This window comes from Dryas octopetala, chromosome 1, assembly GCF_963921425.1.
Source record: "Dryas octopetala chromosome 1, drDryOcto1.1, whole genome shotgun sequence".
In the NCBI taxonomy this organism is placed as follows: domain Eukaryota; kingdom Viridiplantae; phylum Streptophyta; class Magnoliopsida; order Rosales; family Rosaceae; genus Dryas; species Dryas octopetala.
Genome location: NC_141366.1, coordinates 32,637,837 through 32,664,791, shown reverse-complemented (window position 1 = coordinate 32,664,791; position 26,955 = coordinate 32,637,837). Strand labels below are relative to the sequence as shown.

Below are 26,955 nucleotides of genomic sequence, written 5' to 3'. Positions count from 1 at the left end.
TAATTCGATAGATGATGGATGGATGGATGGATGGATCCCTCTCTCCTGTCCTAGCTAGCTTCTTTTTGTGATTGTGCTAGCTTTTGATACATTACTATGTTGACTAATCCCAACCAACCACACACGTACTCTTATCTCTCTCTCTCTCCCTGCGGTCCCCAATTGTGTTGGTGGTGACACATCCAGAGATTATACTCCATCATTTTTCTTTATTAGTTGGTGTATCACAGTAGTTGATTCTACCTAGCTACCTAACACAAACCCATAATTGTTATCTCTCTCTCTCTCTCTCTCTGAGGATCGATTGTATGCATGAAATCCTCCAGCTGTGGACGTTGCATATATGCATCTCGATCACCTTCGTTCGCACCGATGCTTATATATAAATATACATGTGCTTGGTAATACGTACTGATCATGATACTCCTTAATTAATTGTTGCAATTGCTGGCTTCAATGAATCCATATCGGAAAGACAATTCCTGATGATCCATCTTTATGTCCAGTCACTTGGAGCGAGTTTGAAGGAAAAGTTGTACGCGCGTTGCTCCTTCGACTCCAAATTTCGTGCTGCAGCCTTGGAATTCAACAACAACTTCAATTCTTTACTTGCGGTAAGTACGTTCTAAACTCAATATATTAATAAATTCTTATTAATTATATATTAACTGGATCAAGATACACATATATTTATATATTCTGCACAGTAATTAGCTGATCAGTCATCCCACTACGGATCGATTGCTAATTAAATTAATTAGTTAGTATTGAACTAGCTAGGGAAATTGGAGTGATTTGATTGATCATATATAGAAATCTAGCTTTAATTAATTTGTGTTGTTTAAAGCTGGTTCCCTGAATATATATATATATAACACAAATTAAAGCTAGATATATTAAAGCTAACTTTCACTTTTGAAAAACACCCTTATTATTAATCCAATAGCTCGATCATATATGGATATAATATAGTGCCTTTTCATTCTGTTATACAGATGAAAAAAGAAAGATTCCGCCATATATACTTAATTTGCTAGAGGATAAATATATAATGTCGATCTAAAAGAGGCTGTAAGCAGGCAGACTAGCTTTAATTATATATTATATACTTGTATAAATCATCCAATTCAAAAAGTTGAAAAATTCCCATAGAATACATATGGACAAAGAGAAATTAACAAAACATTAATTGTGGAGCTTATGGAGGTGCTCTTTACGAATGTGAAAAGACAGTGCTCCCTAAATAGAATAGTGAATGGCCTCCAAATATTACTGCTCGGCCAACTTGATATATATATTCCTGTGGCTGTAAGTGTATACATTGTCATTGAGCAAGCAAAGGCTAGCATGACATATATAGATAGGCTACGCATGCATTTTGTTATATCCCTAATTTGTTTCTATATATATGGCACTATGGTGTTGGGATCTAGCTTGCTACTAATTATATATTCAATAAAGCTGCCTACCTTTAACAAAAGTGCATGTGCTGCTATATATATTTTTCTTCTACTTGGAATTGAAGAAAACGAAGAATAACATATCTCAAAGGCTAGCTAGCCTTTTGTTATGTTGATAAGGAGTGTACGTACTGGCTGTTGTGCCACATTATCATTTATCACTAAATTAATATGGTTTCTCTCTTTGGACTTTACCCTCACCTGTCTGTGAAAGCACACACCACGTACGATAGCTAGCTAGCTATCATCAAAAAAAGCCTTCTGCCTCACTTACTATATGAATCACATCCTCATTTCGATCGATCATCATGAGGTTTTCTTTCTTGCCCTCTTCTCTTATTTAATTTATATGTTAATATTCCTTGCAAAAGAGATCGATTGAGATTCTTATTTTCCTTTGCTTATAATTTGTTCATGCCGTTTGTGCATTAGAAATTTGCAAGTGTGATCACTGACCGGGCATACTTGTCCTATATATGTTATAGCATACATATGGTTAATTAAAATACAAGTCATACAATTATTTTATCTTGCTTTTCCCTTGAAAAATATGCTTCTAATTCACTAGGCAAAGTGGAATTTTGCCGAGCGCTCAGGGGGTTGTACCGAGTGCTCAGTGATAGTGTCGAGCGCTCGGCTCATTAAAGTACGTGAACCGGCCAATCATTGTGTTTTTACAAGTGAGCCGGCCGATCAAGATATTTTTCGTTTTGAACTTAAAAAAAAAACTCTTTAAGTGGATTAATTTACCATGATCTATACCCAAGTCGATCATTTATATCTAGAAAAAAGAAAAACCAAGAAAAGTTAATTATATGGGTTAGAAATTAGGGATTTTTTAAAACCCAAAATGATAAATACAATAATAGCCCAGTCCAAATTCAAAAACCATGTGATAACTCAGCCCACATTAATGAAAAAACACGCTGGGCACATAGCCCTTTCTTTTCCTCTCATTTTTAACACTGTTGAACAGTGATTGTATTATTATATTCAAAATTACACAGCTGCTATATTTACTATTGCAACAACTATAAAAATGCATAAACATAATACTTATAGTTTTTTTACTTACATAAACAAGTCAAAAGTCTACAAAACCAACATAAAACACAACAAATCATCCTTATGGAGTCACATCAACTCTTGTCATGTTCATCGTTGTAAAGTTACAGTCAAACAGGAACTATAGTTGCATAGTTATTGTTGAACAGTGACTATTGCTACTATATAACGCCTCATTTGCACTTAGCGGCAATTTTTTTTTTTTTTTTTTCAATTTGAGTGCTTATTTTTTAAAAGGTGAGTTTATTTATCATTAGGTGAAATTTTTTAACATTAAGAAAAAAAAGGTGGGTTTATTTAATATTAGAGAGTGTAAAATGGACTTTGAAATTATTTACTTTAGAAATTAATTAATTAAGGATGAGAATTAATATTGACCGTTAACTGTATTACTGCTAAATAGCTATTAGCGACGATTTTAATTATCGATAGTGGACAAAACCATTGGTAAAGGCATTCACCAACAGTTTTTCCTTCACTAAATACTATCCTGACAAATGTTGAATTCTCATGATTGCCAACAGTTGAAACGTTTACCAAAGCCATTTTAGTGGTGGTTGGAAAAATCGATTCTTAAACTTTATTCGACCAAAATTCATCAGTAATAAGTTATTAGTGACAAAAAATAAATTATTACTGACGGATCTGTCGGTAATGGGGATTTTTTTAATAGTGATATATATTCAAGTTCTTCAAATTATTTGAGATAATTACCATGTTTCACTAATACATTTTTTAAGTACAAGTATTTCGTAAACCATAGAAATTAACCACCCACTTATACTGAACCCAGGTAATGGTAGCTGTAAATATTTTTTACTTTTTCTTAATTACATCATTATATAGTTCTATCCTTTGAAATTATAATTTCTTATTATTAAGTGCTATTAGGAAAAAGGGTTACTTATGTGATCCCATATTTTATGAAGCCCGTAACATCCATACTCTCATTCTCACTTTATAAAGATATGAGATCACATAAGTAAAAAATCTATATATAGATAGATTTTATCCATTTTCAATTTGGTCGGACATGATAATGAAATAAATTGGTCTCATTGAAGGCCATGATTATTTGATGGTCTTGAAAACAGATGGTGTAATGATGCGTAAGCCTATGTCATTGTTGAAGCATAAAATCGTCACTTTATTGATGGACCTATACATCCTGCAAATAAGACATGAGAAAACGCTTTGAGGTGAGAGGGCACCGGTGTGATGCCCACCAAGAGCCCTCCGACGATCAAGTCAGTAATGAATTTGAATAAAACCTAAGTAAATAATCTTGGAGTCATAGATGACGTTACCTTGATCTTGTGCATATGAGGAAGTATTTATAGATGTTTGGAGGAAACCCCATGACCTTATGACTGTAAGTTTATCAAACTTGTAGTCATCCGGAAGCATTACTCCTTGTAGGAGTGAATTTCTATGCTTGATCCTTATTTGGGGAGGATTCAAGCAACTTTGATTTATATGGGAGTTAGAGTTCTAATCCAATTTGGATTTCCTAGGTCCTATAAGTCACGAGGTGCATGGGTCTGTCCCAACAGGGTTGCATTTGGTTGTATTTGGATACCTCTGTGGGTCTCGAACACGAGCCCGAAGGTTTTCGCGGGTCCGGACGTATTCGACCTCTTTAGGTAGCTATATGGGTAGCTCCCACATATCCCATGTTTAATAGGTCCTCTAATTTGTTGTTATACATTAATAGGTCCTCTAATTTGTTGTTTAAGCTGGTCGATAAAATGTATTTATGGTTCAATCAGTATCCCAAAAGAAGCATCTGTAACGATGACCGCATGCAACATCACCAATCATCATCGAAATGAATTGGTCCCATGGCCCATGATAATTTGATGGTCTTGAAAACGGATGGTGTAATGGTGCGTATGCTTATGTCATACGTACTGACATATGTGCAACCGTTAGATGTACTGACATAGAATGTAGTATCCCCACCGAAGACTATCTCCTTGAAAATAAATGAGATATCATCTTACTTTTTATGTGTTAATTAGTTTAAGGTGGTCGATAGAATGTAATATACTATGGTTCAATCAGTATCTTAAAAGAAGCTTCTGCAACGATGACTGCATGTACATGCACAGACATCAATTAGGTGGCTACATTCGACAACAAAAAAAAAAATTAGGTGGCTACATATATTGATTGGTGCGTAGTTCAAACTTTTTTGGATCCGGTCACTCAACACTTGGTTTTTGCTTGGATATGAGGTTTTAAACTCAAAATTTGAGAGGTAAGACCTAACAAGTAACATTGATTAAATCCTGTCGAAAATGGGATAAAAAATAGAAAATTGTAGCATCGAACGATACATCAAATAAAAGAGCTGATAGGTCAATTAAAGTCCTTGTTGATACGTCGATGTCCTTGCCAATACGTCGACGTCCTTACTGATTGATCCATCGACGTTCTTGTCAATTCGCCTAAGTTGGAAATCCAAAAAAACAAAAGTAGGATTGAACCGATAATATTTCTATATATTTAGAATGAATTCAAAATGGCTAGGCAGCCAAAATTAAAGACTAATTAATATATATATACATATATATATATATATAGTTAGCTTAATACTCAGTTAAGGTGGTAGTTGTTGTTGTTGAGTTTCTTTCTACTTGTGTTAGGAATTCGAAGACTAGATAAGGATGGCAATTCTCCCCATCAAAACCGATACCTGTAGGGTACCGCCCCGAATGGGATGGGTATGGGGGAGAAAATTGGGGATGGTGGCGGGGATAGGGACAATTTCATTCCCAAACTTGGGTTCGGGTTCAGGGATGGGGAATAGGGTCCCTAGCTTCCCTGTCCTTGTTTAATATTTTATTATATATTGGGAGCCGATATTGTCACTCCAAAAAAGTCTTTCTGCACTCCATCCCTTTATTTATTAAGGAAAATGCCAGGAAAACCTCTGCTTTAGCTTCATCGTTTCCGGCTCACATCTCAGAGTCTCACAACACATCAAACAAACCTGTGATTATCCACCATCTCTATTTAGCCACCAATCTCACCAGATAAATAGCAAAATTCATTCTTTCCCCATTAATGGAAGGCTTATTCACACCATTGCCCCTGTAAGATATACTTTTTTTCACTTTGCCTCCTGAAACTTAAATTCTCTCAGTTTGCCACCTGAACTTCACAAAATTGTTGCAAAAGACCCTATGCCGTTAATTCTGTCAATTTTTCTGTTAAAATAGCTGACATGGCACCTATATGGCATGAGTGAGACCCTTTTTTAGTTATGTAAGATCCATGTAGACAAACAAAATTATAAAAAATTGACACGGATCTTATTATTTTTTAGTTTAAAAATTATTTTTTGTGTCCACATGGATTTTACATAACTAAAAAAGGGTCTCACTCATGCCATATAGGTGCCACGTCAGCTATTTTAACGGAAAAATTGACAGAGTTAATGGCATAGGGTATTTTGCAACAACTTTGTGAAGTTCAGGTGGCAAACTGAGAGGATTTAAGTTTCAGGGGGCAAAGTGAAAAAAAGTGTATCTTACAGGGGGCAATGGTGTAAATAAGCCTTAATGGAACCTGTATTTATCACAAGCCCATAGAGCACATAAAAGATGGACTTGTGCCGCTGGGCTTTGTAAGTTGGAACCTACAAGCATACCCTAAAACAAAACAACTACTCATGTTATGGAGGTGAGCTCAACCCAAATATCCCAAAGCTATGGTCATATGGAAATCCGTTTTGAGCTCTGCAACTATCGGTGAAGATGAAAATTTTACGAGTTTTCTAAGCGAATTTTCACCTGAATTTCTATCTCCTCAGTGGTGAAGGAAAATTACAAACTCCTCCTCGTCAAATAACCCAATCCAATTGCATTCATCTCTTGTTCTCAATGTGTAGTGGGAAAACTCTGCTTCCTAGGTTTTAATCCATGTCCAAGTTTGCATTTGAAATTGTAATCTTCTAAGTCAAGCTTTTGAACCATGCTTTCAATCCTATCAACACTGTTGTTTTAGTCTCATAGATGAAGGCTTTGAATTTTTTAGGTTTTATTAATAAAGGAAAATTGAGTTTTGATAATCATCTTATGTGGATTGCTAGGTGATTGGAGATGGAGGAAAAGAATATACCACAAGTTGGGTTAATGTAAGAATAACAGTATAAGCATTCGTGACATTTTATTTCAATAAATAAAAAGATGGAGTGCAGAAAGACTTTTTTGTACTGTGAATATAAGCTTCCTATATATTTATATAATATTTTTTAGGGATAATTTTAGCAAAAGGACTCATACTATACCCATTGTCGCAATTGAAGATGCGACATTCACTTTGTTCCAATTAAGGATCCCAAACTTTTTATTTGGCTCAATTAAGGGTTTTCAGTCAAAAATACTAATTTTGAAGGGGCAAAAACATCTCTTTACCTAAAAAATTATAAAAATAAAACAAAATGAAACTTAAAAAAAAAAAAAAATCTACAAACCCTCCCACACCCAGGCTCGACCCTCCCCACCCCCACCTTCTCCCTTCTCTGGTCAACGATAGTCCCTACCGTCGGTGACCCAGGCTCGACAAGAACTGCTCCACTATCTCCTCCCACAAATTCGATCATCGACGACATCAACGGTGGTATCTCGCTGTCTCTTTCTTCTTGTTTGTTTGAATGGGTTTTGTGTGTATGGTTTAGGGAAAAAAAAAGAATGGGAATTTGGGGTGAAGTTGCAGAGAAAGAGAAGAGGGAGAGAGTGGGTGGGTTTAGGGAAGAGGGAAAAGCCAGTGAGGGGGAGGGGGTTGCCAGAGCAGAGGGTCGCTGGTGGTAAGGGACAGGCTGACTGAAGAAGGGAGGAGGTGGGGGTAGGGAGGTTCGGGCTTGGGGGTTTGGGGGGAGGGGGGAAGCTGGGTGGGCGGGTAGAGAGAAATTAAGCTAAGAGAGGAGAGGCAGAGAGAGATGAGAGAGAAAGTGAGGTAAAGAGAGGAGATGGGCGGTGTTGGGTTGGGGAAGGTGGGTCGAGGTTGGGGGAGCTGGGTGGGCAGGCAGAAAGAAAGAGAAGAGAGGCAGAGAGAGATGAAAGAGAAATTGAGGCAGAGAGATAGACGATGGGCGGGGCTGGGTAGGGGAAGGTGGGTCGGGGCTGGGGGGGAGTTGGGTGGCGGGCAAAGAGAAAAAGATGAGAGGCAGAGAGAGATGAGAGAAAAAGTGAGGCAGAGAGAAGAGATGGGCGGGGCTGGGTGGAGGAAGGTCGGGGGTGGGGTCTTGGAGAGTTTGTGGATTTTTTTTATGATTATTTTTATTTTTTAATAATTTTTAAGTAAAAAGACATTTTTGCCCCGCAAAACTGGTATTTTTGATCGAAAACCCTTAATTAAGCCAAACAAAAAGTTTGAGATCCTTAATTAGAAAAAAATGAATATGACATCTTCAACTGCGATAAGGGTATAGTTAAAGTACTTTTGCTAAAATTATCCTTTTTTTTTTTACTATTTTAATTTTATTTTAATTTTGATATATTTATACATTTTAAATTAGAATATTTTTTTTAAAGTCCAAAACAAAAAATACCCTGATCGGCCGGCCCACTTGCAAAAACACAGTGACTGCCCAGTCCACTTTAATGAGTCGAGCACTCAGTACAACCCACCGATCGTTCGGCAAAATGGCAATGTGCGCTTTGAAATTGTCACTATCCGATAGTGGCAATCACTGTTACTGTGCGATGGTAGCTATTTAAATTGTAAAAACACCTTATAAATTGCTACTGTGTGACACTGGCAAATTTCCCATTTTTTTTTTTAAAACCCACCTAGGGCTCGGCGCAAAAAACACGGAACATAATATAATGTGGACTTTATTTGTATAAAGTGGACCTATTCATCATTCTAACTTTTTAGGTGTATTTGTTTATTATTAAGGACTGTAAAATGGATTTTAGAATAATTTACTTTTTAATAATATAAATAGTAAAAAAATAAAATATGATGTGCAACATGCATTCCCATCACTATAATACATATATATTATATATTATTTACTTTCATGCATAGTATACCATGCATTATTTATTTATTTTTTATGTTTTATACATGTACTATGTAAATACATAGTATATGATAGTTTTGGGATGTTAATTTTATTTAATTAATTATTATATTTACTATAAATGGGGAACCCGTTTCCCTACGGGGAATCCGATTCCTAACGCGAATAGGGATGGGGAATGAAATGGGGTTGGGAATGGGTTTTTTTGTCAGGACGGAAATAGGGAGGCAAAAATCGGCCCGCTCCGGCTAGTCCTCTTTATAGTACGTAGTAGCATCTAAATGCATATGCAAATGTCATGGCCGAAGCAGGATCAGTCAAATCATCCGCAGGTACATAAACTACTTGAATAGAAGTTCTGGACCCTTCTTTGATATAAGTAATTCTTTCTTATAAAGTCTGCCCGGGCTAATCCTCTTTATAGTACGGTAATAGCATCTAAATGTGTAAATATGGTGACCGGAGCAGGATCAATCAAATCGTCCACAGATACATAAACTACTTAAATAGAAGTTATGGACCCTTCTTTTGGTAGAAGTAATTCTTTCTTGTAAAGTCCGTCCCGTTGCCATCCCTAAGACTAGAGAGTAGGGAAAGCATAACCCATTAACGTACGTCAGCGGTGAGTCAGTCAGAGTGGCTGCGTTCACATAATTAATGAGCTTTAACAACTTAATTAACTTTATACAGTAACTGCCAAAGATGCATGCATGGGTTGTGGCAAACAGGCAAATAAGGTTGGAAATATGCAGTGCCAATTCAATTGGTCTCTTGACTTCAATTCAGAGAGTCTCACTCTCACACATATATACCCCGTATGGACAGAAAAAACTGACATATTTTATATTTTCTTTCCTTTTTTCCTTAATAGAAAATTTTAGGAAGTAATTAATTATAGCATTTAAACTCCTTCCTCAATTCCTTATAGACCTAGCTATAAATTAAAGGGCTTGCAGCATTGCAGGGTGCTATATATATATATGCCGGAACAATGCGGGTCCTCGCACACCTTGGATGAAAGCTGGTGATGATCGATCAGGTAATAAAGCTGGCTAGGCCTACTTCAATTCACAATTTCATTCTTAATTTTAATGGTTGACTTTCACATTTTTTTTTTATTGAATTTCACATGTGTATACAGCTTTAATTTCGACAGGATATACATATCATGCTTTTTACTTTATTTGTCTTCTCTTTTATCTTCTTCTTCTTCTGCAAACCCAATTAATTTGTTTTATTTTTTGATATCTACATGGATCTAGCTTTTAACTAATTCGCAAGTAAAGGAGCAATATTATTTAAATTCGGGTCTGATTTTTTTTTTTTCAGAATTAAATTATCCAAGAGGGGCAGCTATCAGTTTTTAATTTTGAAGGGAGGACCGTTGTTATTTGATTTTTATCTGTAAATAGGAAAATATAGACCATATTCCCAAAATGAAGTTTATGAAAATTGGGACCAAGCCGGACACCTTCTACACAGAAGAAGCTACCAGGTACTAATTATATTTACATGAGTTGTTATGTTCCACAATAGTAATTTTCTATTCATATATAGATGAATCATGAATGACAATTACTTAACTCGTTAAACAAAATGTATAAATTAGATCAATTTTTCCATATGTTCTGACATATATAGTACTGAAATTGTTAAAATTAAAGGTGTGCACTGAATTTTTTTTAATATTGGAACTTGAAAAAACTGATGGATTTTGTGTTGATGACTATAATTAATGTAGGACCGTGATTACAGATGTAGCCAGCGACCTTCACATACAAATTAACAACATCCGTTATCTTCTCCACAAGGTATGGTCTTAGGGATGGATTGGTAATTGATAAGAAATAATAATGTAGCTTGATTTTTTGTGCTAATGTGCATGTGGATCAATGCTTGTTCTTGTTCAAATAAGCAAGTTAATTATTGTGGGGTTTTCTTAGCTGCAGTTCGCACTTGTTTCGAAATGTGGGCTCTTGCAACGGCTTTGCTCTGGTTCTGGTGATTCCGAGAAGGTGAGCATCGAGCTTCATGATATTCCAGGAGGCGAAGATGCTTTCGAATTGTGTGCTAAGTTCTGTTATGGGATCACAATCAATCTCAGTGCCCATAACTTTGTGCCTGCATTTTGTGCTGCTAAGTTCCTTCGAATGACTGAATCAGTAGAAAAGGGAAATTTTGTGGTAAAACTCGAGGCCTTCCTGAATTCATGTATTCTTCAAGGTTGGAAAGACTCCATTGTCACACTACAGACCACTGTTAAGTTGCCCGAGTGGTCTGACAATCTTGGAATCATCAGAAAGTGCATTGATTCAATTGTTGAAAAGATCCTCACACCCTCTCCAAAGGTCTAACATATATGTCTATATTCATCTTCTATATATCAGTTGCTAATTAATTGTCAAAATAAAGATAGTACCTTTGCTTTGCTTTGCAGGTCACATGGTCCTACACTTATACTAGACCTGGTTACACCAAGAAGCACCATCACTCTGTCCCCAAGGATTGGTGGACAGAGGACATATCAGACCTTGATATAGACCTATTTCGATGCATAATTACTGCCGTTCGATCGACGTATATGCTGCCACCACAGCTGATTGGGGAAGCTTTACATGTCTATGCTTGTCGATGGCTACCAGAGATCAATTCATCAGGAGGACTAGTAGCGTCGTCTGATCAGGAAGTGATGGAAAAGAATCGACGAATTGTTGATGCCATTGTGAGTATGATTCCTGGAGATAAGGGATCCGTTTCAGTCGGTTTCTTGCTAAGGCTTCTTAAAATTGCAAATTATCTAGGAGTCTCTCCAGTGGCAAAGACTGAACTATTGCGGAGATGCAGTCTACAACTTGAAGAGGCAACAGTGGATGACCTGCTTTTTTCTTCACACTCACCCAATGACCCACAATTTTATGACATTGACTTGGTTTTGGCAGTGGTAGAAAGTTTCTTGGTTCTATGGAGAAGACAATATTCTCCTGCAGATGCACACCAGAACAACCACTTTTTAATGACAATGAGAAAGGTTGGGAAACTCATTGATTCTTACCTTCAAGTGGTTGCTAAGGATGTGAACATGCCGGTATTAAAAGTGGTATCTCTGGCTGAAGCTTTTCCAGATATTGCAAGGGAAAGCCATGATGACATCTACAAGGCTATTAACATTTATCTCAAGGTAATTAAATTAAGTACCATGCATGCATATATGATCGATGCATAATTAATTAATTTTCTTGCTAGCTGTTGTAAATTCACTCTCGCTTATTACTGATTAAGCAGGAGCACAATGATGTGAGCAAGGCAGAGAAGAAGCGCCTCTGCCGCATTTTAGACTGCCAGAAGTTGTCGCCGGAAGTACGCGGTCATGCTGTCAAAAATGAGCGGCTACCATTGAGGACTGTTGTGCAAGTCCTCTTCTTTGAACAAGAGAGATCAGCTTCCAAGTCAGCAACTGATCATCATCATAAGCTGCAGCCTATAGTATCCCCGGAACTATTTTCCAGAGGAAAACAAACACCAACGGCTACAAGTAGGGAATTAGAGAATCATGGTGGTAAGCTGAAATTAGGAGCAGCTGATCATGAAAAATTCAGTAGTGGGAAAAAAGATTATCAACAAGCAAAAAGATCAGACGGAAAGCTGCCATTGGAAATGGAAAGAAAGGTTGTGAGAGGAGAAATTGAACAAGTAGAACTAGATAATGGATCAGCGGGGACCAAGTTGGACGCTAAGAAGATGATACAAAGGAGAAGTAGATCAGACCATGGCCGCGACAAAGGCAAAGACAGGTAGCAAAAATATCATCAAACATCCTTCTTCCCTCTGCAATCTGCACTTGTTGTAATTTAACTGTTTTTTTTTTTTTTTTTTTTAAATGCATTAGTTCTGAACAATATTATGTGCCCTTTACAACATTTGTGCTAGTAAAGGGTTCTTTCCCTAGGAAATGTCAAAATAGCTAGTTTCTTTTAATTTTTATTTTTTTGGACGAAGATGGCGATCAGGTTCTCAGGAAGATACATCATCTTGGATATAATAAGAGAGCCAAAAAAAGCCATTCTTTCCTTCCAAAAACAGCGTTACAACTACGAGGTTGATAGCAAATAGAAATTGAACAAAACAAACTCCAATTCTGATCTCTTCCACAAGCTCACCATCAGGCCCCAAGGATTCCTCATGACTAAGCACCACTACCCATGGTCTTTAATTTCAAAATTTTGGGCAAAAATTTCATTTTTTGGTCAGAGGAAATTTTAGCACTATAACATCAAATTTTTGTGATAATTTCGATGATATCGGTGACATTTTCAGACTTTTCATGAAATTTTCAAAATTTCCACTATGGGTGGGTGCGGTCCTATTAGGCCCGGTTTTGACATCAAATTGGAAACCAAACCAATAATTTTTAACGGTTCGGTCCGGTTTGACACAAAAATAGTTTGTAAACCAAATCAAACCAAGCCATTCATACCGGTTTGTGTGAAAAAAAAAAACTTTGAATTCAACTAGCAGTCTAGTGCTAACCAAATAATTAATTATTAAATTTGAAATAAATTCACTAAAACATTCAAATGTACAATTTACACTAACAAAACAATAAAATATGCAATAATATCAATATAAAAATATGTATCAAGTAAACAAACAACTATGAAAGTCCTATCACAATATGCCACATATAAAAAAAAATTAAAAATATAATGAACGGTCCGGTTTGTAGAAATTTCAAACCGCAACCTAAACGGTAAAAATGGTTAGGTTCGCTTTGGTTTGACTTCTTGACTTTTCATTGACCAAACCAAACTAAACCGGTTTTTAGCGGTTTGGTCCGGCTGATTTTTGCACACCAAAGTGGATATATAGCTAGGTATGTGCGCTAGGTGTCTTGCATAATTAATACAAATGAGGAAGCATTTTTTATTTTTTTTTGTGATCGAAGACGAGCTTTGCATTAATAAACTAGGAAGAGGGGGAATCCAACAACACTTGTGCTTCAAGCCAAGATGGGACAGAAGACCCCCAACTTTGAACAGAAGCACAATGGAGAGCATGGCATGAAAGTAAATGAGCAGCCTCATTACAAGACCGAGGCACAAACTTACACAAGGAATTCGAAAAAGACACCATAGATCCTTAGCTTTATCCAAAAAATGTCCATCAAAAGCCAAATCCACATCCACATTTTTAAAACGAGAGACGACAATCCCAGTAAGAGGAAGGGCCAAAGCCACCTCAACACCGGCGGAACATGCCAACTATCCTTCGGCTGCACCATCTTAGCCTTAGCTGGACGTTGAGCAGCCCCAAATTCCTCATGATAACGCAACGCCACCTCATAGACCTGTTCAATTGGGATAGTCCTCTTATGATGCACAAAAGCATTGCATTCATACAAGAGACGCCATAAGATAATAACAAACTGCTCCAACTCAACCGAAGACAAACAAGAAGAGCAAAGTTCAAGCAAACTACCAAGATCCAAACCTTGCCAACCACGAATAGAGGAGAAAGAAGGGAAGCATTTCCATACCTTGCGTGCCAACTTGCAGAACCAAAGAGAATGTAAATAGGTCTCAGAAGCAGCGCAACACCTCAAACAAGCAAGCATCTTGAGGCACTACTGTACGTGCATAAAGATGAGCCATGCATGGCAAGCCATTGGTAACAATGCGCCATAAAAATAAATGTACCTTAGCAGGAACATGCAAACCCTAAAGCTGACGCCAAAATGATTTTATAGCTTGAGGATTATAAGTAAACCCAATACCCTCTTTGGCAAGAAGAAGCCGAAGACCCATTTGATAAGCACTATTGATTGTAAACGTACCAGAAGGTGCAAAATTCCAAATCCATCTATCCCGAGAATAAGGTGAACCAAGAAGAACATTCAGAATTGGCACGGTATCCTCCGGACTAAAATGACCGAAAATAAAAGCCCCATTCCATCTCCCATATTCCGTAATGAGAGAACTCACAGCGGCATCCCAAGGTAGTACTAGACGGGAAAGAACACAGAAATTATGATCACGGACCAGCCAGGCTTCACCATAAATAAAAGTATAAGTTAATTACACTTACACCCCCTAAAGTTTATTATCTTTTCACATACACCCCTGAAATTTCAAAAATTACACGTACATCCCCTGAGATTTCAAAACTATTGCATATAACCCCTACAAGAGAAAACAATAAATAAACAAAAAAAAATATTTGTATTGAGATTGGACCTTACACCTTGAGTAATCTTATTAGGCTATTTCACCCCTTATCATGTCTTTTTGCAAACTTTATCATCATTTTTCGTCTCACTATAGGGGGTTATATGCAACAGTTTTGAAACCTCAGGGGTCTAATGTAATTAACTCATAAAAGTATCATCCCCATTCCCCACTTGTTTCTGCAACCCAACTAAAAGAAGCTTTCTTCCCCAAAACAAGGAACACCAAATAAAAGAGGACTCCCGACCCTTCGAAGCATCAAGAAAAGTAGTGGAAGGAAAATACCGGGCCTTCAAAACATGAGGAACAAGGGAATCTGAATTCTGTAAAAGACGCTAGCCTTGCTTGGTCACCATGGCTTTGTTGAATGTCTGGAGATCTCGAAAGCCCAAACCCCCCTCCTCTTTAGGTTGACAAACTTTAAGTCAACGCATCCAATGGATCTCAAACCACCAATAGTTAGCCGTAAGAGAATTCAATTTGTCACAAATCAGAGCCGGAATCTTGAATGTACTCAAAGCGTAAGCTGGGATAGCCTGAGCAACTGTTTTTATCAAGACAGCCTTACCCGCTTTAGAAAGAAGTTTATCATTCCAGCCAGACAAACGTTCGCAACCGGTCAAATAAACCATCAAAAGCCTCTGTCGTCTAACGCCCCATAATGGTAGGGAGCCCTAAATATTTTATATGAAAATGCATAATCAGAACTTGCAAAAAATCACTCAATTAAGCCATAATAGCCGCCAGAGTATGGGGAGAGAAGGAAATGGAAGACTTATGTAAGTTGATCATTTAACCTGAAGCCGCCTAGTATTGACTAAAAATTGCCTTCAAATTGTTACATGCCTACACCGAAGCATCAAAAAACAACATGCTGTCATCAGCGAAAAAGAGATGGGAGGTCGACGGAGACAACGGAGCCACAGAGATCCCATGCAAAGACCCAACACTCGCAACATTGTAAAGAAAACCAGAGAAACCCTTTAATAGGACCAACCCCATATTCCACTCTGGAACCTAAGGAGAGCCTGTGGGGTCCAACACCGATAGGGTGTCAGCCCACTAACCTAAAACATCCTTATGATCTTTATAGGTATGTCACTCTAAGTGAGAAATCTTACCAAATATTCGGCAGCACCGGCCTCCCCTGTAAATTGAACAATCCTACCTGTCAAAAAGTCAAATAACATTTCTAATTTCAATAGCCAACTTCAACCTCATTAAGTACTCAGAGCATAACTAATAAGGATTTACAATCACTAGTCATTTTAATAAGTACAAGAAGGCACTTTGATTTCCACAACACCAATAGGGCAGAAAATAAGAACTAGAATGTCTCGACGTGGTGCGATCCGACCTCAGCGTTCACTAATACCTGGGGGGAAACATTAAAAACAAAACATGAAAAAACTCTCAATGAGGGGACAAAATAGACTTCAAAACCTTTCATTTGAAAACCATTTTATAAAACTGCTCATTCTCTTTGAAAGTCCCTCGCTTTAAAACTCGTTTTATAAAACCATTTTTGAAACATCATATCAAAATTTGTAAACCTTTCCTGCTACATAGGAAATCTAAAAAATATGAAATATGGAGAAATCTTGAAAAGATTCAATGCAAAATGAATAAATAATCATCATATATATGCATCTTATAAATAAATCATTCAACTAGAAATTTAGCCTCTAAAAGATATCATGTTTGATGATAAATCATATACTGAATGCTCAAACAAGAATCCAAACTCTAAAAATATCAAAGTTCCCTTATGCATTATGCAAATCAGACTATTGTAAATCAAACTTTAAAAGATGTCATACTCAATGCTAAAATCTCATGCTGGAAATTAACCTTAAAGTAATAATAAAAATGTGAAACTGAAACCAATATCCTCTACCTTCTTTCGTCTTAAATAAATCCTCAGTAGTCTGAAAAACAATAAAATTGCTCAAGCTGAAAAATATCAAATTTGAACTAAGTATGAATATCAATTGAAAACATTTTTGTAAATTGATGTTTTAAAACATTGATATTGAAAACTCAAACCATACTAGTATCCGGATGAACTTGGCCATACACCTGTGCATAATTTCTGCATTGCACAGGCAAGTAAATATCTTGGCCATACACATGTGCGGAGTAATCTCCATACACGTGCAAACAAACCTGGTCATACGTGCACGCAGAGCTGCCTCCAAATTGGACAAATTATGGTTTTGAGGTTTAAGGTTTTACTGGGTTTGAGAATTGGAACAGAGTGTGTCGTTTCCTACTTTTTTTTTTTTTTTATTGAATGTGTCGTTTCCTCTTCTTTTTTAAACTAAATGTGATTAATTGAAGGAGTTCAAGATTTAAAAAAGTTAAAAAATATGGCTAAAACTAAAAAAGATTGGGCTAAATCATATTTAATGGGGTGGGCTATACATATACATTACACATAATAAGCCTTCTTTTTCAAAAAGGCTACCTGGGCTACAGCCCATGGTAGCCCAAATGTGGTTCCGCCAGTGATGATAAGCCTTCTTTTTCAAAAAGGCTACCTGGGCTACAGGCCCATGGTAGCCCAAGTGTGGTTCCGCCGGTGGTTTAGGGTACTTTCTGTTTGTGTGTATCTAAAACCCCCTTCCCCTCTTTTGTTTTTGTTTTTTTTCTTAATTTATTTATTTTCATTTTTATGTTCTGAGGTTTTCTACAGCGAATAGTGAAAAGGGTGTTTACAACTTTCGGTGGAGTTGCTGAAAAACTAGTGATGTCGGAGAAAGGGGGAAAAGGGTTTTCTTTGGCTACTGGCAAAGGAGTAAAATCTTCACTCAAATCTACTCCTGTTAAGGATGGTCTGTTTTCTCTTCACTCTTCTACTTTCCTTGGTTCTTTTTTGTTAAAATTGTAATGTTACTCTCTTGGCATTCTTCAAATGGATTTTTTCTTTTTTATGTTGATTTCTTAAGAGTTAAGACATGAGATGATTCTATTTGTGTAGCTCCCTTGAAACCCTTGAAAGGGAAGGATGATAGCTCAACAAAGTCCAAGAAGGGTGTGCAGTTCGAGGAAGGTTCATCATGTTTCTATCACTCGCTATTCATTCATTCCCCTTTAACTCACATTTTAGTCACTGGGGTTCGCGTGTCATGCATGTGCCTATCTTCTTCAATCCTGAAAATCTAAAATGTTGGTTCTTACATTGTCAGGTTTGCGTGATCCTAAACCTAAATTTCAGTCAAAATCCGATAAGCCAGCTGCTTTTTCACCGAAAGGTTTCTTATTATATAAAATTGTTCTATTTAATTTTGGTCACTTTTATATTTGATGTTACTGAACTAATATTTTATTCGCTTTCTTTCGACAAAAAATGTGATTTTTTAGATGATTCGGGCAAGGGGGGAAAAGGAAACAAGGGTGTTCATGGTGGAAAGAAAGAATCACAACCACTGGAGCTCAAAATTGAGCAGGGTCAGCACTTTCCTTAGCTTTAAAGCATATTTCTGATGTAAACTGTGATGTCTATTTACTAATCAAATATTTACTGACTAGTATAGTATCTTAGTAGTCAGTGCTAAATGTTATGTGTTTCATTTTCCTATAGTATATTGGTTTTTGCAAATCTCTAAACGTATCTCACAAATTAAATATTTTTTAATTGAACACTATGATATTGTTATGTTTCTTGATGAATGTAGAACTGCCAAAGGGTGCCAAATGTATTATGGACTGTGAGGCTGTAGATATATTACAAGGAATCCAAGAGCAGATGGTTGTATTGTCTAAAGATTCTACTATTAAACTCCCAGTGTAAGAATGAAGTTAATAAATTGGTTATAGCAGTCAGATGTTTATTGTGTGTATATGAAGTATTATAAATTGTTTGTTTTCAGATCATTTGACAAGGGACTGCAGTACGCCAAAAGAGGCCCCCACTATGCAGATCCCCAATCTGTTAGACGAGTTCTTGAGTATCCTTGATTTGTTCCTTGTAATTTATATGTGCATGGGCGTGTGTGTACGTGCATGCTTGATTTTGTTCCTCAAAGTTTATACATTTGCATGTAGATAAATATCTTTCTCTGCCATTGCACTCTTAACTTGAATATTAGGACTCTTACTAAATATGGTGTGTCAGATGGCGAGGTTACACTCTCAACCTTTGGTTTTAGTTGACAAAATTTAAGCAATGGTTCTGATTGTATTATTTTTTTTTTTTTCCGCAGATAAGTGTGATTGCCAATGTTTGTCCAGAATCCTCTGATGAAGCTTTTGCTCTAGTCCCGTCCTTGAAGGTACTTTAATATTTACATTTGTTGTGCTAGTATTATTAGAATAAACCTATTTATTTCCTTTTCGGTCATTAATGATCTACATACATGGTAATGTGAATATATAAGATTCCTTTTTTCCTTTCTATTTATGTGTTAGTTCCTAGTCAGGAATATACGTTAGTGTTTTTATTTGTGTCAAAGGTTTGCTTATGTTTGATGAAAAGCTAAATAAAGCATATGTTGTATTCATTCCTCGAAATAATTGCAATTGCAAAATTGTAGTCCTCCAATCTCTTATTGGAATGTCAATATTTCCTGATCCTTAAGGGGTGAGATTCAGAAAAATTAGGCTTAATATCCATTTGTTCCCCTCAATTATGACCCCTGTGACAAAATGCCCCTCTAGTAAAAATTTAGCCAATTTAGGTATCAAACTTTTTAAAATAGGCCAAGGTGGGCCTCCATCAATTTCAAAGGTTTTCATCCAAATTTCCTTCTATCAAATTTTTTTTTTTTTTAAATAAAAAAAAAAGTGCAAAACTGTCTTCGCCAGCACCACCTCCTCGTGGAAGACCCCAGCACCACCTTGGGAGACCCAAACCAGGCCTTCACAGCCATCACATTTCCCCGTCTTTCTTTTATTTACTTCACAGCCAGAATCTTAGAACAATTGCGAGCTGGATATGAAGGATGGCTTTCTTTCATAGCCATCCCACCTCCCTGTCCTTTTTTTTCTTCCAATTCTAATCCCACACACCCACTCCTTTCAATGGTGGTCAATGGCGGTGTCAACCAGTTTTTCTGGAGCAAAATTGGACGCTCTGCTGTTGAAATCTTCTTTGTCGGAAACTCGTTGAGGGCCTCAACTGCTTCTTTGCTGGGGTTTTAGGCCCTTTAGGAGCAGAGGGACGGAGCTATGTTGGAGGCTGGGTGCGCTTTAACCCAGCCCAAAAGTTTGTTAAACAAAAAAATATTACTATATTTCTAATCCTAAAGCCTAGCCTAGCCCAGTCTATTTCCCAAACACAACCTACCCAGACTACTAACAAGACATACATCAAACACTTCGTCCAAATGAGAACTCTCACTCAACTCAACTAAGATAGAGAATGACGTTTTCACTCATCCTCTCCCCTGTAATCGCTTGTCAATCTCTCAACTTGTTCCCTTTTCCTCTTACTCTGACAGTCTTGTCTCTCTTCTCTTGAGTGAGCCTCTCAGTCAGTCTCCTTCCAGACTTCCAGTTACTCACAATTTGAAATATTTATCTTCTCTTTTCTTTTTAGTATTTTTTTCTAATTGATGATGATTGATGAAATAAGAGTTCAATTAAGATATCGGTTTCAGGTTTCATTTATGGTTTAAATTTGATATTTAAATTTAGGGTTCAAATTGGGGTTTTAATTTGGGGGTAAACTTACTGCAAATATATATATGGTTGTTAGTTTTTGGGTTGTTTTAGTGCTTTGGTTGTTAATTTGGAGTTTAATTTTTTAGAATCTTGTAAATTTGGTTGATTAAAATCTTTTTAACAGGTTGTGCAAATATAGGGAATGCCAAAAAAGCAAATTCAAAATTTTAATAAAATCTTGTCACTAAAGTAAAACAATTAGCTTAGCCCATCCCATTTTCAAATCCAGGCTTCGTTCGTGATCAGAGGGAGAGAGAGAGAGGGAAAGAGAGAGGAGGGGGAAAAGAGAGAAAGGAGAGGAAGTTGCCGGCAGTGGAGGGGCCACCAGGGATGAGAAGGTGGGGTGAGGCTGGTAGGCTCGGGTGGGGAAGGGAGAGGCCCACAAACTTTTTTTTTTCTTTATTTGATTTTGTTTTGGATGGATAAAAATTTGGATGCAAACCTAGGGAATTGACGGAGAGACCCACATTGGCCTATTTTTAAAAGTTTGATATCTAAATTGGCTGTATTTTTTTTTATTGACGGGCCAATTTGACATAGAGGTCATATTTTAAAGGGCAAAATGGTTATTAAGTGTAAAAATTAAAATCCCTTCCGTTTTATGGGGGTTGCTTTGGAGTGACGAATGATTCGAGTGAGTAATAAGAGACAAGTTCTCCCAATCTCTCGGGATTTTGTCATTTCTGTGCATGCAGGCTTTCTAGCTGCCTATTATAATATGTCAACTATTAGTTTCCCTATGGAGTTGTTAAAGTTAATGAAAATTATACTGGGTAGCATAATATTCATACTTCAGTTCTACAACATAATATTCATACTTCAGTTCTACTGCGTAGTATTCATACTTCAATTCTACTGTATAGTATTCATACTTACCAATTGTGCTTACTTGAAGCTATTTGAGGTTGTCAATTTGCACTTGACTAATTCCATATCATCTTGTTTTTCCATCCACTTGAAGCTGCTAGCTTATAATAGGTTTTTTCTTCTAGGCTAAGAGAAGCAGGCTCAACGAACCACTCAAAGATGTTTTGAGGGAGCTAATTAAGCTTAAACCGGCTAACATGTGATGATCCCAGGTAAGATATATTAATCTTCAGCTTGTGCTTAAATGACCTCTCTTGCAGCCTCCTATACAGTATGATTGGTTGGGTATTCTGGTAAATTGATGTAGGCTACTAGATGCAAATGGCACTACTGGAGGGATCTTGTTTGGTGGACTTTCCATGGTAGAGAGGCAGCTTACTATATCCTTGTGTTACTTATTTTGATGGTGCTTGGGATATTTATGACCGTCCTGGAACTGGAGATGCTATGGACATCCCTTCCATGAGAATACGTAAACAGCATTCTAGTTTGACTGGTTCTCAATAGTTGTTTTCTTATATTTTGTGCATGATGAATGTGAATTTTACTGGATGATAATGATATGAGAGTAATATCAATACAGATCGAGAGAGGTTGTTTGGCTGATTTCATAAAGAAAGAGAAGCCTAAAAGGAAAAAAGTTGTAAATGCGTTTGCTCCCCATACAGCCATGCTTAATAACGTTAATCCGTTTGACTAAAAATTTATTCAGTCCGCTTATGCACAATGGGGATGATTCTTGGTAGTATTGTATAACAAGGCTTTCTTGGTATATAGCTGAAAGAAGAAATTTTTAACAGAAAAGGCTTTCTTGAGGCCTGTGATTCAAATGCGAGTCCTCTGGAATGAAGTTGAAACTTCATTGCATTGGTTTGATTAGTCTAGGACCAACCATTTGATTAAAGAGAAATTTTAATCAATAATTCCTTTTAATGTTTTATGAACAATTTTTACCTTCTAGCCCAAAATCTTACTTTTATGACCTTTTTGCATTTTTTTCAAACCAAAATATCCTTTTACAAATAGCATGTGGTCACCAGACAATCCTTATGGTGACCATGTGGTGAGTTTGAGTAAATCTTCCTTCATCTTCTTCTTGCAGGCTGTGACAACCATGGAGAGCGACCTTCATCACTGGCTAACGCCCATCATCTCCTTTCTCTATCTATTTTGTCTTCTCTCACAAACCAAATTTGAAAAAATAAAAATAAAAAATTCGAAACCTAGATTTAGGTTTTTTTCTAAATGGGTTGAGAGGGAAGGGGAGAGATAAAGACAGCGAGAAAGAGAGATAAAGATGAGATGTCGGTGGGGGAGGTGGAGGATGGTGGTAGGCACCGGCCAGCGACCTATCATCTTCTCTCCCATCCCAAATTTGAAAAAACAAAAACAAAAAAATTTTGAAATTCCAGATCTGGTCGAATTTTTTGTCTCCACATGGTCGAATTTGTGGTCGCCACATGGTGAAATGTGCTACAACCATGTGGCAACCACAAATTCAACCATGTGGAGACAACAAATTCAACCAGATATGGATTTTTTAGAGAAAAACTCATTTTATAGGGTATTGTTGGGTTTTTTTTTGTGGGTTTTGCTGGACGATGTGAGTTTTTTTTTTTCATTAAATTTTGTTGGATTTGTTGTTGCATCTGCTGGGTTTGCTGTATCTACTGGGTTTGTTGTATTTGTTGGGTTTACTACAGCCACGGGGGATGGGGGCGCTGATGGCTGGGACGACGAGTGGTGCGGCGACGATGGGGTAGTGGTTGGCTGAGGAGGGAGGGAGGGAATGGTTGGTTGGGGAAGAGAAAGAAAAAAAAAAAAGTTTTATATAAAGGGATACTTCACAAGTAAAAGGGTCATAAAAGTAAGATTTGGGACTAGTGAGTCAAAATAGTTTATGGGATATTAAAAAAGGTTATTGATAATTTCTCTTGATTAAAACTTCAATATAATGGGTGAGTAAGACTTTAATATAAAAGCATTATACATCTATCTCTCGTCATTATGTGACTTGGTAGTATATTATCTTTTTCTTTTTTTTTCTGATCATTAAGGTCTTCTCAAACCCAGCCCAATAATACAATAGCAATGAGGACACATATTGCAGTACCAAAGGTCAAATACTGAAATACCCAAGTTAATTTCTGGATTTTGATAAAGAAAACAAAATCTGGGTTATTTTATAATTTGAGATAGGGTTAATTTCATTTATATATCTCAACTATACATCACTTATCAACTGGGTACCTTTGGTTCAAAAAATTTCATTCAGGTACCTCAACTTTAATATTTCGTCAACTTAGTACCTCTGTTAGTCTTACCGTTAAATGCCTACGTAGCGCTGACGTGGCACACGTGGACCCACCATTAAATGTTGACTTGTCTTTAAAAAAAAGCCACATATACAAAAATTAATAAAAAAATCTAAAAAACCATTAAAATTATATAAAATTGAAAAAAAAAAAAAAACTAAACCCCACCTAGCACCCTCCCTCCCCTTCCTCCCCCACCCAGGCCACCCCCTCCACCTCCCTCACCCCTCCCCCCAAACCCAACCCCCTGGCCCGTCGCACCCCCTCCCACCTAACCCCAACCTCTCTTCCACCCTTTCCCAAACTCTCCCAAACAGAAACCAAAAACTCATTGCCAAAATTGAAACCAACCTCCCAAACAGAAACCAAGCTCTCAAAACAGATACGGCTCAGGTATGCGCTAGGCTGGGCAAGAAGAGGCTGCTTATGGGTTGGGTTGGCTTTCGATGGTGATATGGGGTCGGGGGTGGGGTAAGGTAGAGAGAAAGGAGAGGGACGAGGAGAGGCACGAACTGCTAGTGGCAGAGAGAAAGGATAGAAAGTGAGGCAGAGAGAGATCGAGTAAGGCAGAGAGAGAAAGGGAGGGCCTGGGGTTGGGGCTAGGGGTTCGGAAAGACGCATGGGGGAAGGTGGCGGTCGGTGAGAGAGGCAGCAGTTGGGTGGCTCTGTGCAGGTGTGAGACCCAAAATTTTCCAAATTTATTTTGGAATTTTTCCTTAATTTCTAGAATTTTTCTAGAAATTGTTGGGCGGAAAATCGTATTTTTCACCTTGAACTTTAATTGTTTGACCAACTTTGACTAGGGTTTTGACCCAAGTTAGACCTTTAAAAGGTAGTAATTTTACTCACGAACCCAACGGTGCAAGTCTCATATTATTCCGAGTCCGGGAGATTATTTTATGAATTTCCCAAATTTTCTTTTTTTAAAAAGCATTTTATCCTAATTGGTGGAGCTTGAAATTTCTGAAATTTTTCCAAAAGGCCAATTGGTAATTTGACCTCATAGTTAATTAGTACTAGTCGATACGAGTCCGTAGTATTTTTTGGGGTATTTTTCTGAGGCCCGAGTTATTTTTAATTAATTTTTAAAGTTGAGAAAAATAGGAAAAGAAAAATAAAATAGGAAGCACTAGATCGCGCCACGTGGCACGATCTGGGCCGTTTGATCTTGCATGGCCCATCTGATCCTACGGTTACATGTGCAACCAGCTGCATGGCCCGCGACACGTGGCAGCATCCCTACATGAGATGTGGCGACGGTTGGTGGTGAGTCCATCCACTGAGTCAACGAGTTCACCGAGTTGACTCAGTCAAGCTTCCCTATAAATAGTGCCGTACCCCTTGCTGGTTCTTCATCCCATCTCAGCGCACGCTTCCCAAGAGAGTTTCTCTCTCCTCTCTCATAATTTATCTTTCTTCTTCAATCTTATTTTGAGTTTATCTTGAGTTCTGGAGCTCTGATCGACGATCCGATTTCGCCTACGCGATCGTGGCGACGAGCTCTTCAATTCTAATAGTGTGAAGGCTATGTTTTGATGAAGTTTTAAAAAAATCATTTCTGAGCTCCATAGATAATTTCTTGATCCCTATCGAATTTCTGCTAAAATTTTGTTAAATTAATCTCTTGTTAATTAGGCTATTTTAATCTTGTTACTTAGCAAGTCTAGTAGTACCGAGACTCTGCCCGTGAGAAGTCTTCAACAGGTATACCCTTAACCCAGCTTATTTAATCTGCTGTCGTTTAAGTTGTGGTTATAGACGAAACGCGGTTTAACTGTTGTTATTAAATAAACTTAATAAATATTGAGGCCATATCAGTGGTGACCAAATAACGTGATGACTAAGGTCAGTCCATGAGCATACAGGCGTTGGGTACTAAGCCAGAAGTCCCTCAGTTTTCCTATGCACTGACCTGGTCACGTTGTAAGGTTCATATCTGATCAACCCCCTCGATAATAAATTAAAATAAACTTAGAAACCACACGGTCTGACATGACTGTTTGCCTTAGGAAGCAAGGTCATGCCAGATCAAGAATTTAGAGAAGCCTAGCAAGTTACGCTAGTGCCAAATCTCTAGATTTTACCTGGTCTTAACAGACAAGGTCGAGAGTACGTTTAGTACGTTCCTAATTGCTGTTGTCAGATTCGGATCTCCAGTTTCCCAACAGGTACAAGTGGGACCCAGACACAGGAAAGAGATTAGGCAAGGGACACACTTTGGTAAAACAGGTAGGGGGAAGGTACCATATCCCGGTTGTTGGATTTCCTGCCTATTTTCGTACTATATGTATATGAAAATGTCTTTCACAGAGAATGTGCATGATTTTTGTATGGCATATTTGTGTGATTTTCTCTGTGTGATACCTTAGACGACCTGAGAGTAACGGGCACGTGTTGTGACCTTAGGTTTCGATCCCCTAAACCTCCGGAGGGGTAAGTACGGATTGGTTAGTCGAATGTCCTTCTGGGGAGGCTAACCAATGTGGTATTACCAGGTAAATGGATACTCTCACCACAGTATCGAGGTGGTGGTTGAATTTCCGATACTGGCGGTTGGCCTGTATGTGATCGGTCGCAGGTATGTTTCTGAACTATGTCACGTGGACAGGAAGGATTTTCACTGAAAAAGATATATGAGCATGCAAAGGCTTTACTCACTGATTATTGGCATAATTATCTTTATCATTACTAGCTTTGGTTACAATATTAATGGTGTTGATACCCTGTTTTTGGGTGTGCATTGCTTTTAAACTGTTTTCCTTGAAATCCTATATTTTCGAGTATTGTTTCAAACCTAACCAGGATTTTCCCTTAAGGGGAAGCGATGAACGTATGTGACGCTTACCCCCTACTGTACTCTTGTGAGTGCAGATAATCCAGTTGTTGAAGACCAAGATTGAGGTCGTGGGTGTGGCACTTGCAGTTTGTCAGTTTCAGCCTTGCTATCTGGTTTAGATCCTTTCTTTGGATCTGTGGTGGTGTTTCTCTTTCATCCTCGTAGGTGGCATATCCCAATGGCTATCCATAAGTCCAATTTGTTGCACCACTTTGTTGAAGACTGAATCACTCTGGCGTGGGTTGGACTATCCTGACATATCTGTTTCTCTACTGTTTTATTATGTAGCATTAGGGTTAGTGTATTTGAAACGCATAACCCTCACGGGTTGGAACTCTTTACTATTATTTATAACTTGAGGCATATTCAATAATTTCTTCCGTTGTATTCTTACTACTCTGACCCAACCCGAGTTCTTCAACAAAAAAGGCTTAACTCGTTTTAGAGAGCTTGAGAATATAATACTCGGGGTAAGGGGTATTATAGTCTCAGG

At 37.5% G+C, this 26,955-nt stretch overlaps 2 protein-coding genes across 6 annotated transcripts; both read left to right on the top strand.

Moving 5' to 3' along the window:
• The first annotated feature begins 140 nt into the window (after positions 1-140).
• Positions 141-12,534, top strand: LOC147299877 (Phototropic-responsive NPH3 family protein). Of its 4 annotated transcripts, none has more exons than XM_086254534.1 (8): positions 141-401; positions 507-614; positions 9,524-9,598; positions 9,889-10,054; positions 10,301-10,370; positions 10,503-10,907; positions 10,997-11,737; positions 11,842-12,534. In XM_086254534.1, exons 4-8 carry the CDS (start codon positions 9,996-9,998, stop codon positions 12,352-12,354), a joined length of 1,788 nt encoding a protein of 595 aa, XP_086110660.1. In that variant the 5' UTR covers positions 141-401; positions 507-614; positions 9,524-9,598; positions 9,889-9,995; the 3' UTR covers positions 12,355-12,534. The 4 variants fall into 4 exon arrangements, with proteins under 4 accessions (XP_086110660.1, XP_086110676.1, XP_086110652.1 ...); XM_086254550.1 differs by having other exon boundaries at positions 9,516-9,598; positions 10,509-10,907; XM_086254526.1 differs by having other exon boundaries at positions 9,516-9,598.
• A 4,915-nt stretch (positions 12,535-17,449) lies between these two features.
• Positions 17,450-21,829, top strand: LOC147299876 (DNA-directed RNA polymerases IV and V subunit 4-like). Of its 2 annotated transcripts, none has more exons than XM_086229105.1 (10): positions 17,450-17,614; positions 17,761-17,832; positions 17,969-18,034; positions 18,144-18,230; positions 18,458-18,569; positions 18,653-18,730; positions 18,872-18,905; positions 18,986-19,054; positions 21,437-21,523; positions 21,627-21,829. In XM_086229105.1, the coding sequence occupies exons 1-9, from the start codon at positions 17,530-17,532 to the stop codon at positions 21,512-21,514; spliced, it is 681 nt and encodes a 226-aa protein (XP_086085231.1). In that variant the 5' UTR covers positions 17,450-17,529; the 3' UTR covers positions 21,515-21,523; positions 21,627-21,829. The 2 variants fall into 2 exon arrangements, with proteins under 2 accessions (XP_086085231.1, XP_086085228.1); XM_086229102.1 differs by having other exon boundaries at positions 21,619-21,829.
• The last annotated feature ends 5,126 nt before the right edge of the window (positions 21,830-26,955 follow it).

Excerpts from the sequence above, each read along its gene's own strand:
- LOC147299877 (XM_086254534.1), top strand. The coding sequence starts at position 9,996 with ATGAAGTTTATGAAAATTGGGACCAAGCCGGACACCTTCTACACAGAA. Across the intron at positions 10,371-10,502 it reads TCCGTTATCTTCTCCACAAG|CTGCAGTTCGCACTTGTTTC; the intron begins GTATGGTCTTAG and ends GGGTTTTCTTAG. Across the intron at positions 11,738-11,841 it reads CTATTAACATTTATCTCAAG|GAGCACAATGATGTGAGCAA; the intron begins GTAATTAAATTA and ends CTGATTAAGCAG.
- LOC147299876 (XM_086229105.1), top strand. The coding sequence starts at position 17,530 with ATGTCGGAGAAAGGGGGAAAAGGGTTTTCTTTGGCTACTGGCAAAGGA. Across the intron at positions 17,615-17,760 it reads ATCTACTCCTGTTAAGGATG|CTCCCTTGAAACCCTTGAAA; the intron begins GTCTGTTTTCTC and ends CTATTTGTGTAG. Across the intron at positions 17,833-17,968 it reads GGGTGTGCAGTTCGAGGAAG|GTTTGCGTGATCCTAAACCT; the intron begins GTTCATCATGTT and ends TTACATTGTCAG.